Source organism: Peromyscus leucopus, chromosome 14 (genome assembly GCF_004664715.2).
Source record: "Peromyscus leucopus breed LL Stock chromosome 14, UCI_PerLeu_2.1, whole genome shotgun sequence".
NCBI classification, from domain to species: Eukaryota; Metazoa; Chordata; class Mammalia; order Rodentia; family Cricetidae; genus Peromyscus; species Peromyscus leucopus.
Window position 1 is genome coordinate 88905318 of NC_051075.1, and position 16298 is coordinate 88921615.

At 41.4% G+C, this 16298-nt stretch overlaps 1 protein-coding gene across 6 annotated transcripts in view; it reads right to left on the bottom strand.

The window, feature by feature from the left end:
* Myo5a (myosin VA) overlaps positions 1-16298 on the bottom strand; it is a 155787-nt gene that overhangs the window by 34999 nt on the left and 104490 nt on the right. For 4 of the 6 annotated variants that reach the window (XM_037210949.1, XM_028865129.2, XM_037210947.1 and 1 more), the window contains exons 23-30: positions 14446-14539; positions 10559-10707; positions 8240-8353; positions 6086-6229; positions 5849-5902; positions 4176-4403; positions 2580-2588; positions 211-311 (exon numbers count right to left, since the gene is read on the bottom strand). In XM_037210949.1, the coding sequence (XP_037066844.1) occupies positions 211-311; positions 2580-2588; positions 4176-4403; positions 5849-5902; positions 6086-6229; positions 8240-8353; positions 10559-10707; positions 14446-14539 (893 nt within the window). The remainder of the gene's footprint in view (positions 1-210; positions 312-2579; positions 2589-4175; positions 4404-5848; positions 5903-6085; positions 6230-8239; positions 8354-10558; positions 10708-14445; positions 14540-16298) is intronic. The other 2 variants (XM_037210948.1, XM_037210950.1) reach the window with 1 other exon arrangement.

Consider the following 16298-nt stretch of genomic DNA (forward strand, 5'->3'; position numbering starts at 1 on the left):
AACATTTCCTTTGACACCAATCATCAACAATTATCTGATATTTTGAATGGGATTTTAAGGTGGTTTATACCAGAAACCTTAGGTTCTTCCTGAAGACTGGCTGATGTCTAATAAAGCAATGAGTCAGCACACTGACTTCCTGAATAAGAGGTTGCCTCGAAGACTCAGATTCACACAGTTAAACCAAGGCGGATGAAAGGATCCACTTACCTGTTGGTTTCTTTCAAACCAATATATGCTTGTGCTATTTCACCTTTGTCTTTCATTTTCTGTACATCTTCCAAAAGTATTGTGGAATCTGTCATGGTGTTCTGAAGGAGAAATGACACATTTCCACATGAAGGATCAACTCAGTAGCTGGGGATACATATAACACATTCTTTTCATTTCAGGCCTTAGTGGGTAAGGGCACTTGCCACCTAGCCTCATGACCTGGGTTCAATCTCTAGATTCCATACAGTGGAAAGAATCTACTCCCATAAATTATCATCTGACATTCATGTGTTTGCTTATACAGACACATGCACTCTCTCTCTCTGGTACGTGCACACATATACACACAAACCAAAAACATTAAATAAAATTACTAATTTATTGTCTCTAAAGAAAAACAACTTTAGCACCCTTAAAGGTTCATTCTCTTTGTCTAAGAAACATGTCTAATTTTTCCATTTTTGTTCTAAGTGGCTTGTTGTTCGACCTAGATGGTCTTTTAATAAACAACCTGGAGCCAGATATCAGGGTGAAAGCTGAAGGAACAGAGAGGCAGAACAGCCAGTCACTAGTTCTTACTGCTACAAAATCCTCAGCCTAAAGAGAGTGGGTTCTGTTTCCTCACACCTTATACACCTTCCTCTACCCAGACATCACTTCCTGAGATTAAAGGCCTGTGTGCTTTCCCAGTACTGGGATTAAAAGTGTGTACCACCACTGCCTTGAACTCACAGAGATCCAGACGGATTTCTGCCTCCCAGAGTGATAGGATTAAGGGCGTGTGCACCACTGCCTGACCTCTGTCTAATCCGATGGCTGGCTCTGTCCTCTGACCCTCAGGTAAGTTTATTAGGTACACACGATATCACCACAGTGGCTCATGCCCAGGCCATCCTCAGACTCTTGAACTTCTGGTCTCCTTGCCTCATCTTCCTCAGTACCCGGATCATAGGTGTGCACCACTGAACCAGCCCAGCTTATGGAATGCTGCAGCTCTAACCCAGGGCTTTGTGCATGCTAGGTAAGCACTTTACCAGTTGAACTACATCCCTGGCCCCAAATAAATATTTCTTTAGCTTTATTTTATAAAGTGTATATATTTAGTATATTTCAGCTAGTTTAATTTTTTCCCTGAAGAAAAAAAAATTATTTGATAAAAATCTATTTGATATTCTCATTTTTAAGACCTATAAATATGATTCATAATGACTCAAGTTTTTTTTTTTTATCAAATAATGATACATTGTACTTGAATATCTTAGGACTTTTCTGGGGTGTTTTTCAACATCTAATAAATTAGGTTACTTGATCTATTTAGCTAGTATGAAGACAGGGGAAGATGGGGTCTCCATTTGCTGGTGTCCTGGGGAACGAGCAGCTGGTTCTTTCCTCATTCTGCCTGTCTTGGGTATAGTATTTGGGAGACAGGGTCAGATCTGTATTGCAGCACCAAGAAGCTTTTGCCCCACTGTTCTATGTAGTTCCCATGTGAAGTTCTGAAAAGGCTGTATCATATATGAAGCATCCTATTATCGCTCAACAGTTGACCACAAGATGAGTAGAGAAATTCAACTACAACTTCACAGGAGCTGCTTTTTACTCTAGCTACAGGCTTTGCCCTTAGGGAGGGAACGTGGCAGTAAAGAAGACCTGCTCAGCTCTTCCATTTCTCCTCCACCTTGTTTGCTTCGGTATGAATGTGTGCCTGGGAGAACTGTCCATTTAAGAGTTCTCTAAGTAAAGGGTATTTCTCCCAAATTCTGCATGACCCCAGAGCTACACTTGTGAGTCACAGAGGTGACTGTGAGTGAGAAGTCATACAGGAAATTAGTCAGTAAGAAAGAAGCAGGGCATGGCAGCTTACACTGTACTCAGAGCACTCAGGAGGAGGAGGCAGGATAACATCTTCAACTATACAGTGAGTTTGAGGCCAACCTGGGATCTATGAGCTCCTAAGGCAAAAAAGGTAGAGGGCTAGAGAGATGTAGCGGCACTTAAGAGAGTTCAGATCTCACACCCATGCAATAGCTACACATTCCACATATGTCTATACGCCAAGTTCTGAGGGGTGGAGCCAGGGCCCTGCTGGGCTTCCTGGCTTCTAGCTGAGGTGAGGAAATAAAAGCCATCTCTACCTCAAAGGAACAGATGGAGAGTGATGGAGGAGGGCACACAATGCCCTCTTGTGGCATCCATTTCCACATACTCACATAAACGCAAACAACAAATCAATCCATCTTAGAAAACAGTACAAAATAAAATAGACCTGGTCACAAAGCACCATTAACATTAACCGAGGAGACCTGCAAGGCAATGTTAGGATTAAACAGAAGTACTTATTAAATATTAAAAATATGTATAATTACCTTGTCATCCTGAAAAATCACATGTTGGCAAGCACAAAAATGCAGAAAACAATAAATCTTTAGCTTCATGAACAGATAGATACATACATTCACTGAATCCAGACAAGAGTTCATTAAAAGCTAGGACTTGTTTCTTCTAAAACTAACTCTAAATGCACTAGCATTCACAAAACTGTCAGAAGGTAGACATTAATATATATGTATGCGATAGGGACTCCTATTTTCTTTTTGTTTTTTTGAGACAGGGTTTCTCTTTGTATAGTCCTGGCTGTCCTGGAACTCGCTCTGTAGACAGGCTGTCCTCGAACTCACAGAGCTCCACCTGCCTCTGCCTCCCGAGTGCTGGGATTAAAGGCGTGCGCCACCACTGCCCAGCTGGAACTGCTATTTCTAATGCTTAAGTTCTTTTCTGAGTTGTTTTGTTTTAAAATATTCCTGGTTGTAAAATGCTTGTGTGTATGAAAGAATGACTCTGCTGTTGATATATCTGGGTGAGATTTCATACTAGGTCTTTGAAGAGTTCAAGCAGTGGGCATTGGGAGGGCAACTGTCCAGGAAAGCCTCCCAGAGCTCTCTGAAGGGAGAACAGACAAACCAGCGCTGGCTGTGCTAACTCACACCCTAGCTCACTATGTGTTCACTATTGTTCACCACTGCCTTGAAAAGAAGAAACTGAGCAACTCAGGATGACAAATAGACAAAGGTGCTCAGAAGGTGTCAGTACACTGCACACCTCCAGAACAGGCAAGGTGTGTTACCGGGAGGCTGGGGCTGGGCAAGCAAGGATTGTGTTGAGACAGGGCCATCTCATTATCGTATGACAGCTGTCACAGGGGCTATGTGAACTTAGTGAGTGGGCAGGTATGTAACCAAACTATGTGTTCTACGAGTGAGGTTGTATTTATGCCCTGCGCTTTATTTTTATTTTCCAATCTCTTAATTTTCACTAAAGCTTCCTATGAGAATATCCATTGTACTCCACAAATATATACAACTATTCATAAATTTAGAAAGAAAAAGAGAGACTATCAGTTTGCTGAGAGAGGAAAGAATACTGATTTAGTCTTTGCCCAGGAGGCATACAGGGCTTTCTTTTTCAAGGCCAGCCTGTTCAAGTCTTGGAACCAGATGAGACTGAACCAGGAAAGGACAGTGTAGACCGCTTTCTGTTGACTCCATGAACACAGCCCTTCCTACCTACTCCCTAGTAAAGGGAGCTCCTGGGAGTGAACAGGAATCATCTCCATGTAATCTCCATGAACTGATTTCATTTCTAACCATTTTGTTACATTTACACTTATGTAGGCCAATTCCAACAAGTAATTTTAGTTAGACTTAATGCCTCTTTATACCAAAATAATTTGTAGATTTTCATATTCAATGTATTTTACTTTAGTTCAGAATATACTGAGGCAAGATTACTACAAAAGTATTTTAAAAGAAATCCTTTGATTATGAGAAATAAAACTTTGAAAGACACCTGGGAAGCCAGTGGCTTTTGCAGCTGCCCTTTTCATTACAAACTGGGGGAAAAACGTAAGGAGAAGTGAAAGCCGGTCATCATGCTTCATACTCAACATGTACACATAAGCTTACTTTGGGTTGGATGGCTTCTTTCTGGCTCACCAGCTGAGACCGCAAGATGAGGACCTCCTCCTTGCGAACATCGAGCTCCTCGCTCACGGAGGTCAGCTGTTCCATGAGGACACGGTAGGCAGGGGCACCTGGTGCAGTCACTTCCGGGGCACTTTTCTCACTGAGGGCTTTGCGTAACTCGTTCAGCTCATTTTTCAGTTTTTTGTTTTCTGATTCCAGTTCTTGACGCTGAATGAAAAGACAGACAAATTTACTGTGGCAGTTTGAATGAAAGTGGCCCCACAGGCTCACAGGGACTGCCACTATTGGGAGGTATGGCCGTGATGGAGTAGGAGTGGCCTTGTTAGAGGAAGTGTGTCACTAGGGGTGGGCTTAGAGGTCTCAGACACTCAAGCCCAGTCAGTGTGTCATAATCTTTTCCTGCTGCCTTCAGATTTGGATGTAGAACTCTCAGCTACCTCTCCAGAACCATGTCTGCCTGTGTGTACCATCTTTCCCACCATGATGACAATGGACTAACCCTCTGCACTGTAAGCCAGCCCCAATTAGTGTTTTCCTTTATAAGAGTTGCTGTGGCCATGGTGTCTCTTCACAGCAACAGAACACTGACTAAGACATTTACTGCTTCATTCTCATCTTTACATTGGAAAACTGAACCTCGCCTAAGTGACGGAAGAATTCTACTAGAAAGGACATCAGTCTCCACTCTTAAGTAAGTGTGACATCAGTGGGACTGAGCAATGTAAAGGATAGTTTGCATCACCAATTCCAATTCCAGGGCAAACTGACTCTGATCTGCTCAGGGAATACTCCCAGATGCAAACTGCTGAGTCCCAATCCCAGGAAGCCCAGGCTTTGTTTGCAGGTAAATGTAAGGGCAAAACCAAGCATCAGCTGGTCAGGATATTCCCAATGACTGGGTCACCTGGGCAGACTTCTGGAAATCTCAGCAGGGATCTCTTTCAATCTACTAATTAGCAATCAGTTTTGCATTGTTCATTTCAGGGATAGAAAACAAGGCAATGTCTTTACTTCGGTGCCGAGACTCTGATACAATGTGTCCCCAACTTTAACATGCATCATAGCCACTTGGAGTTCCTGTTGAAACACATATTTCTAAGCCCCAATTACAGGATTCTGACTTTATGTCTAGTGGTGTGAGGCCTGAGAGTTTTGCATTTCCAACAAGGAACTAGGCGACCGTGACTGTGATGATATAGGGGTGAACTTGGAGAACCACTCACTCAATACAGAACGAATCTGGGCTTCACTCACACTACAGAGAACACTTTCACTTATCTATGTTTCTGTGAGGCAGGGGATGTTTTGGAGAGCAGACTGCTACCCTATGCCTTTATCTGCCCCCTCAGCGTCAATTAGACGTTTATGGGAACAGATGGGAGGGAGCACTTAACCAAATAGTCTGGTTCTAGAGTTCATACTCTTTACAACTGTAGCTCGAGGGGCTGCTACCTCCTGTTCCTGTTCACAGTGTGAAGTCCTACTTAGATGAAACAGAGTTTGTAAAAAGAAACAACACAGGCTAGAACTAGTGCCCGAATAAGAGAAGCTAGAACCTTCAGCTAAGGATGTTCTCAGAGAAAAAGACAAGTTCTTAGTAGCTCTCCTGTCAAAACAAAGTATACAAATTTTTGGGCTGAAATTTTCAATACCTTGAGGGACTCATATTCCAGTTCCGCACCTCTAATTGGTGGTCTTTCTTCCTCCTGGGGAGAAAAATAAAAATAAAATCTTTGTATTTTAATTGTCAAGGTTTTACTATTAGAACATTAGCTGCTGTACAAAGGGCAGTGAACTGTCAAAGCCTTCGAAGCTCGAGTGAGTGCCGCCCAGCTCAGGAACTCAGGGACTACAGAATGGGCAGCCTTGCCTCCCTCACTGTTGCTCACCTTTGCCTTGCTGCGGAACACCTGCTCCTCCTTTCTGTCCAGCTCATCCTGCAGTATCTGCTTCTCCTGTTCCAGCTCCGTGACACGCTTCTGGAGCTTAAGGAACAATGACATGTCCAGAGGCACCTTCTTCTCACTTGGCTCCTAAAACCCAGAAATCGTAAGAATCAAGTAAAGCTGGAGCCAAAGAGAGAACGGTGAAAACAATTCAATAGGAAAACAGTCAGACTCACAAAAGAAATGTAGAACGAAACAAAAAACATGTTCATCCTTGCTAATGATTGGAGAAATACAAGTTAAACAATAGTAAGGGATTACTTCTCTCTTACCTGACTGGCAAATAGCCCACAGGTGGCATTTCAAAGTTAATAATGTCCCATATTAGCCAACTGTGTCCCCTATTATATTGGTGGAATACGAACAAGCCTGTGGAAATCTGCGTGCATTTATTACAGCTGTAGATGTATATGATCTCTACCCTAGCACATCTGTTTAAGAATTAAGACTACACAGTAGGGAGATGACTCAGAAGCACAAGTGCTTGCTGTAGTTGTTTTCCAGTTATCTGTCTGCCAGGTGAACCACCAGTTTAGGCATCGTCTTCCTGGTAGGCAATGAGATGGTTTCTAATTTCTCAAATACACATCCAAGAACACAAATATCTGAACACAACCCTTGGCAGTCTGGTGGGCTGGGGCAACTTCTACTTACATCAACAACTACATCATTCCTGGGACAACGGTCACTGCCAGAACTCAACAAAGAAACGTTTTCACCTCAGCTGATCGCCCAAAGGCGGCATTTCAATGCTGTCTTAAATTTTATTCTTTGGCCTTTCCTAAGGTTAAATGGTGCGTGTATGGAGGTCACAGACAACTTGCAGGAGTTGGTTCTCTCCTTCCAGAATAAGTTCTGGGGCTTGAACTCAGGTCAGCAGGCTTTACACTGAGTACTTTACCCACTGAGCTGTTGTGTTGGCCCACCAAAAACACCTACAAGTACTTAAATGTTCCATTTAGATATCTTAGTATCTGTTCATTTATTAGTGATGCATATGTTCCTGAAACTTTAACTTTTAAACCACTGTAACAGGATCCTCCATTCTATAAACAAACAGAGTACTTCACTCGCAACATGTAAAATGTTATTAACTGGAAATTATTCCTTTGGGCTTTGGGCATGTAAAAAGGAATCATATTAAAATAGGATTGGGTAACTTCTCAGCTCTCAGTTAATGCTACATGCAGAATCCATTGATTGCTAGGTGAGAACGAAATTCTACAGCGAGGAGTAAGAGAACAGGAAAAGGCAGGGGCACCGAAGGTAACACTTGCCAAAACACAAAACAACTTGAGGTGTGTGAATGGAGGTCACTAAGGAGTGCTAGATGGTGTCCTTAGTCCCAGTGGCATATCTATTTCTAGCAAGGCCATTTGACTTCTCTGATCATATAGGAAAGGAGGAAGAGTGGGCCATCTGGAGGAGAGGAGTTGTGGGGCCTTATTTCCTTCCCTTTTTTTAGTAAGGACTTTGTCACCCAAGCCTTTACTGAGTGAGTGAAACTTTGGTATTGACCTTAAAATAGTCTCACAACTGAAGACAAGGTAATAGAATTCATTAATAAAATTACCACCACTGGTTTCAATTTAATTTTGAAATTATCCTACCACAGCTGAGCAAGTCATGGTGGTCCTTTCCCCAGCTGGGAAGCTGTGAGAAAGCTCAGGGATAAAGCAGGACTCCAACAGCCTATAGCAGCATGGAAAAGCAATGGTTTCAAACCAGCACACAGCAGCCTTAGACACTGTGAGGAGTCCAGGGCAAATGCAGCCAGCAGCTGAGTTCTCTGCAGAAACTGCCTGGGGTCCCACCGTGACAGAGACAGCAAAGAAACTACTGCTATAAGGCTTCCATTTAAATGTATACTGTGGGACTGGGGATACTGCTTAGTGATAGAGCACACGCTTGTCACATACAGAGTTCTTGGTTCAACCCTACCACCTAAACAAACAAAAACTAGTACATGTGTTGGCAAAAACATGTGCAATAGGTATGCATATATACAAATGATTAAGAATACATAAGCCAATTATTAGAAATGTTGCCTATCAACAGAAGCAAGCACATCTTACTTCTAGTGATAGATAAATGTACCTTTGTCCTTGGTGCAATGTCTTCAGTTTCTGCAAATTCAGAGCTGAAGGTATATTCAGACTCATTGCTGCTGTGGGTAGAGTCTGTTCTCTTGTGTCCTGGCTTAGGCACATTCTGTGAGGTAAATAATAACCCAAAGACAATTCATTTAACATAACGGAACAATGCACAGTGGAAACAGCATCCACAATGTCTTCATTACAATCTCCACCCAGTAATTTGCACTGATGGCCAAATGTTCAAGGGTTCCATCTTGGTTTGACCAAGTTCTTATAAGCGGGTGATCTCCACAGTGAGAAAGGCGTGCCAGCATGGTAAGAATTGTTAAGGAACCACACGGCCAAATGTAGATCACCTGTGACTATTGGCAGAGCCCCAGGGTCTCACTTACAACAGTTTAGCTTTGAACTCACTCTGTAGCTAAAGATGACTTTGAATTTCTGATCCTCCTGCCTCCACCTTCTGAGTACTGGGACTACAGGCAAGAGCTACTACACTCTATTTATGAGTTCTGAGGATGGTACACAGGCCTTTAGATCCATGCTAAGCAAGGACTCTATCAACGGGCCTTCTTCAAGGCTCTCTCTTTTGTTGTTGTTGTTGTTGTTTTTTGGGTTTTTTTTTCCCTAAAGTTTTGAGTTATTCAGTCACTCTGTTTAAGTAATTCTTTGTGTTGTGATAAAATAAAAGTTACAAGAAAGTTTATAAATTACACTGACTGACAGACATAACCAGTCATTACATGGTAGTTAAGTATACGTGGTTAAAAATAAGTAGGAGTTATATAGGTGACTCTAATTTCTATCACTTTACACATGACATCCATCTGTGGAGTAAGCAGTGAGAATTAGTGCAGGGCAGGTAAGCTTGGTGCTTGTAGAATTCACCAAAGACCCCTGAATCATGACCACGATGATTCGGGAGATCTGGAAGATACTTTTAGGCACAGATACCATATCAATCAGTGTTTAGAAAACTCATAGGGAATGAAGAAGCAAATTGTACAGTCTACTGTACCTAATGCATAGAAAAGACTCAAAGAATCATTTTGTTTCCACTGTTACTCAGGAGTTTTCTAAGTAACCAGTGGCCTCCAAAGTATCCAATAAGAACCAGAACTTAGTCCTAAGTATAACTGAAACACAGATTAAATGTAAAGGTTGGTACCGTTGTCTAATACATAGAGTAAATAAAAATACACCAAAGAATAGAACTGTGGGGACCAAGAGCACCAAGAGAGAGGAACCAGGTGCTGGGAAAGCTGAGGGGGACAGAACACGAAGGAGGGAAGTTGGAGAGGACCTACCAACCTGGAAGCCAAGGAAGCCAAGGCTCAGTCAAGGTTCTTCCGATCTGCCAATCACGGATCATAGTGACCTACTCCTACTGTAAATGGCTCCTTGTAGATTAGTAATCCTTGCAGATTGGTAAAGTGTAGGGCAATCATCTACTATGGGATTTAAATGTGCTTTCCAACTTCCCTTACACCAGGCTTTCTCGTCTGTGAGCCTTGCAAACATTAGTTTTCTGTTATGTTTTAAAGATCTCTGCCAAGCAGCTCTTTCTATCAACAAAATTTGAAGTAAATATTCTTTCCTACAGGCACCAACTTAGTTTGTTTTTTACAAGATCTATTTCAGAGCATTCTAGCCACATGTACCATTAGGTTACCTTTCAGGAACAAGAGAGCCGGAGAAATCAGCTTCCTGACAATGAGTAGGACAGCTGCACGTGTGGAGAGTGCACTGGCAAGGACAGAAGAGCCCTGGACACTGCTAACATAAGTTATTATAAACAGAGACTGGTTTTCTCTGTATGGAAATTTAACTTGGAAATTATAAGCTCCAGTGAAGAAAATAGTTATATAAAAATAATATATACAAAATTTACATTGTCATTTAATGTAGGAAGCACAGTCATGATAATCTGATTTTATACTATTTTATAGCCCCATCTTTAAGTATCTGACTTTCCTGAAGTATTTATGGATAAAACTGCATGATTTCTGTGATTTACTTTAAATAATATAATCCATGAAGTGGGGAAGGTGGTGAATAGGAGAAAACAGAGATACATTTATTATTGGGGAACTGGGTGATAGATATATTGAGGTTCACTCTATGATTCTACTTACTTTTATATATGACTAAATATTCTCATCTTAAAAAAAAAAAAGTAGAAGCCAGGTATGACGGACCATGCCTATAATCCCCAGGAGGTAGAAAATAGAAGGATCATGGCCTAAGGCTAGCCTGGGTTACACAGACAGACTCTTTTTAAAAAAAAAAAAAAAAAAAAAAAAACAAGTGTTGGACTCACCAGCATCAGGGTCATCTCCTCCTTGAGGTCATCATAGCGCTCCTCCAGACGACTGAACTCATTCAGAAGGTTCTGATACCTCAGCCTTTCATCATTCAGGTCAATCTCCAGCTGTTTTGTCTCTTCTACTAATTTCTTCTCCATAGTTTCTGAAATAAACAAGAGGACATAAAGGATAGGGCCTGGATAAAGGGTGACAGGTGACATGTCAGGCCACAGAGGTGGCAAGAAAAAGCCCTTGAAGCAGCCCAAAGAGACAGATGAGGAAGCTAGGCCTTCCATCAGAAGCCAAAGGATAACAGAAGAAACTCAGGGGCTAAAAGCAAATACCCCTGGGAGGGCCCCTGGCCACAGGTGAGATTAAGAAATTAGTTAAAAAACAAAACAAACAACAAACAAACAAACAAAACAACAAAAAGCTGTTCCTTGTACCAGAGACGATGGCAATTTCATTCTTATTTATCATCTAGATTCCATCATTGCATCCTTACTCAACCTAGAATGAAGCATTGCCTAGGAATCTGTTCTACATTATAATAAACCTTCTCAGAACTAAACAGAACAAAAACAATCTCCCCTCAAAACTGGAAGGGGGATATGTATACATAGGTGACTCCATAGAATTCAATAATGTAAACAGGTATGCTGACTTCCAGTTTCTCTTAGTGGAATTGAAATTTTAGCCCAGTGAGAGAGTTTGGTGAAGGCAGGAAGAGAAAGAAGCGTTAATAACCTAAATTAAATCTCTTACAAATGGCAGCTCTCATCTATGGAACTCTCCATGTACTATTAGCTTTGGTCCCACAAGTCCATGCACTGGTTACAACACATTCCTATTTGCTTGTTTTTTTGAGACAGTCTTGCTATGTAGCCCTGCCTAACCTGGCATGACTGCATAGCATGCATGCATGGCTATACAGTCCATCCTGCTTCAATTTCCTCAGTGCTGGGACTATGGGTGTGCACCACTACACCCAGATTACAAGAACTTCTGGATAAACTTCCACTACGTACTAGTCTAGTAAGCAATAACAAATAAACTAATATATGTATATGTATATACACATAGATACATTTACATAGTATTCTCTTAGGTTATTCATGTAAGTATTGGCACATATATTTTTATTCCAATAGTATTGTTTTAGGATATTCATAAAATCCAATAAAAAATTTGTGTGTGTGTGTGTGTGTGTGTGCATGTCACAGCATACACGTGGAGGCCAGAAGACAACTACTTATGGGAATCAATTTTCTTCATTCACCATGTGGCCCAGGGATTGAATTTAGGTCCTTAGGCCTGGAAATGAGCCATCTTATTAATAAATTCTGATATTCATAAATTATTTTGGCTAAATAATGATTCAAAAAGTCATTCTTCAAGAGATTGGTGACTTTTAAGGGACTTGCCCTCCTACTCTTATTTGTCTGTGTGTCTCAGTCCCATGTTCTATCATATAATCTCATAGCACACTGAAGCCCTGCCATCCTATTACCCCTCCATTTCTAACTAGATGACTGCTTAGGCTCTGCTGATGGTGCTATTATTTCATTGCCATCTCTCACGTGCTGCTTAAGGAGCCCTAACTTTTCCAGTTCCCCACTTCACTGCCTTTTCTGCCAGTAGCTTGCTCTTGGCTGGACATGGTCTGGAGTTCAGAGATTAGCCACTGACTGCAGGTAATAAAAAATTAAGCAGCTGTGCGTGGAGGCTCAGTAGTCAAGAGTACTGGCTGCTCTTCTATAAGACCTAGGTTTAATTCCAAGGACCCACATGGTGGCTTACAAGCTGTAACTTCAGTTCTTTGGGATCCAGCTCCCTCTTCCGACCTCCACAGTCACCAGACATACACATGGTGCACAGATATAAATGCAGACAAAACACCCATACACATAAGATTAAAGTAAGTTAAAAAATACTTCTTAAAAGAATGTATACATTGTAACCCAGCGACTCAACCAATTACTTTTATAATAGAATTGGTTTCCTACCAATATGCTCTTTGTATTCTTATATTTGTGGGTTAGTTTCAAATTGCCCTAGCTGCTTCTATTGCTCTATCATTTAATTCTCTGCCAGCTCCAAGAGTCAAGGGATGCAAGAGCCTCGTGACTACTATTTCCTTGATGCCTTCCACAATGTTTTCCTAGGGGAGGGATCCATAAATTATGAATTAATAAATGAGAAAATTTTCCTAAGACGTTCTATAAATTATCCTTTATTCCCACCAGTTTGTGTAAGCTAGTCCAAGTCTTCCAACAAAAATTTCAAGACAAATCCATTCTTACTTCTTCATTCCTATAGTCGATTTTAAAAACACTGTATATTCCTTTAGAAATGTTCCCATCACTCTGGACCCTTCCCTGACCATCTGCATCCTGGAAGCCTGCTTTCTACACTATTTTGTTTTGCCCCTTTTAACATTTTCTTCTGGCTTCTTGTCTTCACCTTATGTTTTAGTTAAGATTATTAATTCCAGGACGCTTCTTGTTCCTCTACATCCTTTAATTGGAGGGAAGAGATCATGTGAGGGAAAGTACCATGGTCATAAGGGAAAACTTTCGGCTCATTCCTTCCTACCTCTCTAATCTTTATTCTGGATTGCTTTCAGGATGCCTCCCTTTGTTACTGTGATAGAACACTGACTAAAACCTAGTTGGAGAGGAAAGGGTTTTATTTAGCTTACAAGTTACAGTCCATCTTTGAGGCAAATCAGGGCAGGAGCTGAAGCAGGAACTTAGAGGTAGGAACTGAAGCAGAACTATGGGCAAATGCTGCTTACTGGCTTACTTTCAGGCTCACATTCTGCTCCCTTTGTTTAATCTGCATCCATCTGCCTAGGGATGGTACCACCCACAGTGGGCTGGGCCCTCCGACATCAGTTAGAAGTCAAGAGAATGTTCCACAAGAGACATGCCCATAGGCCAATCTGATGGACCATTTTAATCAACCCCACAATCAATAAATAGAATAAACGTGCATATCTACTTAGTTCTTTATCTTAAAAATTACTTTTCATTTTTAGTTTGGTAGCAAAAGGAGTTGAACTTAATAGGACAACACCCACTGTTTTAGTAAAATATAAATTAAAAAATAAGTGAGGCCCAGAAAGACAAATAGTATATGTTCTCAATCAATAAAGATGTTTTTAAAGAATTGATCTGATAGAAAAGAGTTATAGAAAAAAATGGTCAAAGCCAGAAGAGGAGGTTGGAGAGAAGTTAGATAAAGGTTCCAAAGCACAGCTGGGTAGGAGAGTGGGAAGGTTCCCCACAAGTACAAATGACAGATTCTGAAGAGATGAAAATGTTGGCTACCTTGATTTGATCATTACACATATACCAAATTATTGTACTATTCCTACAAATATTTCCAATTACATCAGTTTGAAAATATGTGAATTGCCAGGTATAGAGGCACATTTGGAAGGGTGAGGCAGGAAGATGTCAAGTTCAAAGCCAGTTTTGACTCAAAGAAACAAATGAACGACGCGCGCAAGCGCGCGCGCGTGTGTGTGTGTTGTGTGTGTGTTTTTTTACACACACACACACACATCTACCCACAAATTAGCTCAAGGATTCTTATTAAATCAGTAAGAATCCTGTAAGTTAAAACTAATACATATAAAGCAAACTTTTAAAAGCTACATATGATATTACTGAATAACTTCACATTAGTACATAGAGACCAGAGATCAATTTCATAAGTTCACTAATTTTACTAAAATATTTGGGACTCTTGCTTGTAATGTAGATGACAGCCAAAACTTTAAAAAAAAATTTCAGCTCTAAGTAATACTGTGTAACTGGTAACATAATGTCAAACTTTTAAAACTTAGGTTTGAAATTGGTTGTTGTTTGCTAGGTTGAACCCACACAAACCTTACCTGTCATCTCCTTAGCCTGCTCCACGATGAGGTGATTGAGGGTCTCCTTTTCCTGTTTCAGCAAAGTATTTTCTTCCTTCAAATTTGACACCAGCTATAAAATGAAACACCAAACTGAGATGTCATAGTGGACCGAGATGTCCCACACCACAGTCACTGTCCATGCCTCCTGTCTTCACCTAGTTACGTCTTGTCACCTGTCATACTTGTCCCAAATTTACTCCCTCCAGAGAAACTTCTTGAAAACCATCTCCATTAGAGACCTTTTCTCTGGGTTGTTGCAAAGCCCTGTGTTTGCCTCTTAACAGTCCACATGAATGGTCTACTTTTTTGCCTTCTCCAATAGACATATGCTGGGGGAAAAGGACTGTGATGGTAGCTGTTTTACTCTGTACTATGCACACTTAGCATCTGGCTAGCATCTACAAGACATCTGTTCCCAAAGTAATGATATCACCTTGCTCTATTTTGATTTCTATTGCTGTGATAGAACACTCTGATTAAAAGCAACGTGGAGAGGAAAGGTCTTATTTCATCTTACATGCCCAGGTCACAGTCCATCATCAGGGGAAGCCAAGGCAGGAGTTTGAAGAAGAAACCACAGTTTCTTGTTCCTAGGCTCGTGCTCAGCTATCTTTCTTATACAGCCCAGGCCCACATGCCTAGGGATGGCACCAATCACAGTGGGCTGGGTCCTCCCACACCAATTAGCAATGGAGAAAACACCCCACAGACATGCTCAAGGAAATTCTGATAGAGGCAGTTCTTTAGGATTCCCTCATTCCAGTGTGTCAAGTTGGCAACTAAGATTAGCCATCGAACACCTTCTCATTGTACCACTAGAGTACCACAATTCAAATGGGCAGATTAAAGAGATTAGAGATATGAGTCTTTAAAATCGTTTTATGTGTATGTGTGAGTGCATGCCACATGTGTGTGTGTGTGTCCACAGCCAGAAGAGAGTGCTGGACCCTACAGAGCTGGAATTACAGATGTACAGGTCAGAAACTAAACTCTGGTCCTCTGGAAGGGCAAGAGACACAACACACTTAACAGCTGAGACATCTCTCCAACCCCATGAATTCTTTTAAAAATAAAATGTTTTATTTATTCTGAGAATTTCATATATGTTTACAATGAATTATAAACATGGGTGCAGCGCCAAGTCACTGCACCGTGTGTTGTGGAATATTACTTTATCCAGGCAAAGATGTGTTACATTTGGACCTTGCCTTCCTTTTTGAGAGGGTAATGGGGTTTTAAGAAGGTCAATCTCCAGCAAAACACACAGAGAGAAAGAAAGGAAGGAAGGAAGGAAGGAAGGAAGAAAGGAAGGAAGGAAGGAAGGAAGAAGAAAAAAGCATCTTTCTAGAGGAATCATGAAAGCTTTCAGAGACTGAGGAAGGAAAGGGATCGTAAGTGCTCAAGGGCATCCTTTACAATGCATATTTGAATTATTCAAGAACAAACCCGCCATGGCAGAGGATGCTGCCCAGTGGCACTGCGCTGTCTGTGTATGGAGTTGGGGTCTCACTCTGATGCAGGGGAATTCTATGGACCTGAGCACCATGAGGATAGGGCAGCAATCTTCCTGGCTGCACTATTTTGCCTGCAGTTCATCTAAGCTCTTCCTGAAGAGGCTGCCATCCATGTTCAGAATCCAGTATAGAAGAAGCAAGTGAGGAGGCCGGGCGGTGGTGGCGCACGCCTTTAATCCCAGCACTCGGGAGGCAGAGCCAGGCGGATCTCTGTGAGTTCGAGGCCAGCCTGGGCTACCAAGTGAGTTCCAGGAAAGGCACAAAGCTACACAGAGAAACCCTGTCTCGAAAAACCAAAAAAAAAAAAAAAAAAAA